This window comes from Phalaenopsis equestris, unplaced genomic scaffold (assembly GCF_001263595.1).
Source record: "Phalaenopsis equestris unplaced genomic scaffold, ASM126359v1 Scaffold000002, whole genome shotgun sequence".
NCBI lineage: Eukaryota > Viridiplantae > Streptophyta > Magnoliopsida > Asparagales > Orchidaceae > Phalaenopsis > Phalaenopsis equestris.
Genome location: NW_018164444.1, coordinates 49242021 through 49243733, shown reverse-complemented (window position 1 = coordinate 49243733; position 1713 = coordinate 49242021). Strand labels below are relative to the sequence as shown.

The 1713-nt window shown below is 43.0% G+C and overlaps 1 protein-coding gene across 1 annotated transcript in view; it reads right to left on the bottom strand.

Annotated features, from left to right (window-relative positions):
* LOC110022817 (histidine--tRNA ligase, cytoplasmic) overlaps positions 1–1137 on the bottom strand; it is a 23086-nt gene extending 21949 nt beyond the window's left edge. Inside the window, 2 exon segments of the mRNA XM_020721934.1 lie at positions 1–764; positions 909–1137. The exon segment at positions 1–764 is cut by the window's left edge and continues 6 nt beyond it. Coding sequence (XP_020577593.1) covers positions 1–685 — 685 coding nt within the window. The 5' untranslated portion in view covers positions 686–764; positions 909–1137.
* Between the last annotated feature and the right edge of the window lie 576 nt (positions 1138–1713).

Here is a 1713-nt window from a genome sequence, read left to right as displayed (position 1 = left end):
CAGGAATGTCACTGAAGGGCCCTGAATTTAACTGGCCCACAATTTTTGAACCAAACAGAAAAGCTTTGATATCAGCTGCCACATCCGTCTCGTCCTTGATGGAGAATCCATCCCCAGATGGCGGCAAATCAAACACAGCGGCATCAGCCCTAGCTGCTTCGCAGGAAAATGCAGCAATGGCATCCGACAGCTTCACTAGTGCTGAAGCGCAATAATCCAGCATCGCGCAAATTCCAATAGAGGCGGCAGAAGACTTCTCTATAACGCCGATCTCATCCGCAGTGGCGCCTCCAAACTCATCGGGACGTTTTCCGTTCAACTTATACAGCGAGGAAATAAGCCCAACTGAGGAACCAAAATCAACAGAGCTGTGTCCTGATTCTAAACCAAGAATTTCCGCAATGAATGAGGGGAGAGCAGGCCGTACGGCAGCGTCCGAGACGACGAGCTTGTTGAGGAGAACTACAAGAGCGGCACGAGACTCATCTGAAGTTAGGAATCTGGAACAAGACACAACGGCTGGCTGAGGAGGAGGGGACTGGGAATGGGAAACCCTTTCGAGTGCGGCAGAATCGATGGTTACCTTGCGAAGGCCGCGAGCGACCGCATAGACGTCTGCCGATGATAAGGATGTTCCCTTCCCGCCAACCACAATAGCTGACCTCTCACCGCCGGCGGACTCCATTAACACAGAACAGAATAGCACCTAGGAGCTGTCTAGTAGCGGATTTCGACCAGGGTTTAACCTGGATTTGACCTAAATCCTGCCAGACGGTCAGTGTAGACAAACTAAAGCCGAGGATTTTAAAAATCCGGATTTTACTGATTACGGCCGTGAATGCCAGATTCACTAAGATTTAGCAAATCCAGGACGGGCGATTCGCGCGAAAAGGAAGATATGAAGTTACCTTCCCCCATCTGCCTCCATGGTTTCGGGTAGGAGCAATGCGGAAGGAGAAGAAAGGTAAGGTTTTCGGGTCTCTGTAAGGCGCGATCCCACCTTTGCCTTCCCAGTTAGCTATAACTGCGACTGTATCACGAGTGTTCGGTCACGAAGGCGATGGTTTTGGGCGAAACAGGAAGAAGGGGCGAGGGTTTCGGGGCATAGAGGGGAAGGGGAGAGGACTCTCTGCGCTTATTTAGATTTGGTGACAGGTTTCTAACAGTTTTATTTTTCCAAAAATATAAAAATTTGTAATACTCATCGCACTTAGGGGTGTAAACGAACCGAACTCGAACGAACAGAACTTGTGTTCATGTTCGATTGGTTTGAAATTTAATTTGCTTGAAATAAGCTCGTGTTCGAAATTGTTCGTGAAGTCACTGTCCGTATTCGTTTGTTAACAAACGAGCCGAACATGAGCTGTTCACGAACGCCTAGCCAGATTGACATCCCTAATATTTATATATATATAAATGATATATTATATTAATTATATAACTTATATTATATAAATACATAATATACATATTAGTATATTAATAATATATTATACTAATATATTATTATTACTAATTTATTATATATTATTATTTATAAAATTTAATTATTTAAGTATCAAAGATTTTTTATATATAATTATTTTAAAATATTTTATATTTCGGACTATAACGATTCGAACAGGAACGAACGCATCATTGTTCGTGTTTGGTTCGTTTAACTAACCGAACGAAAAAAATTTATTCATGTTCGTCTCGTTTACTTATCGAACG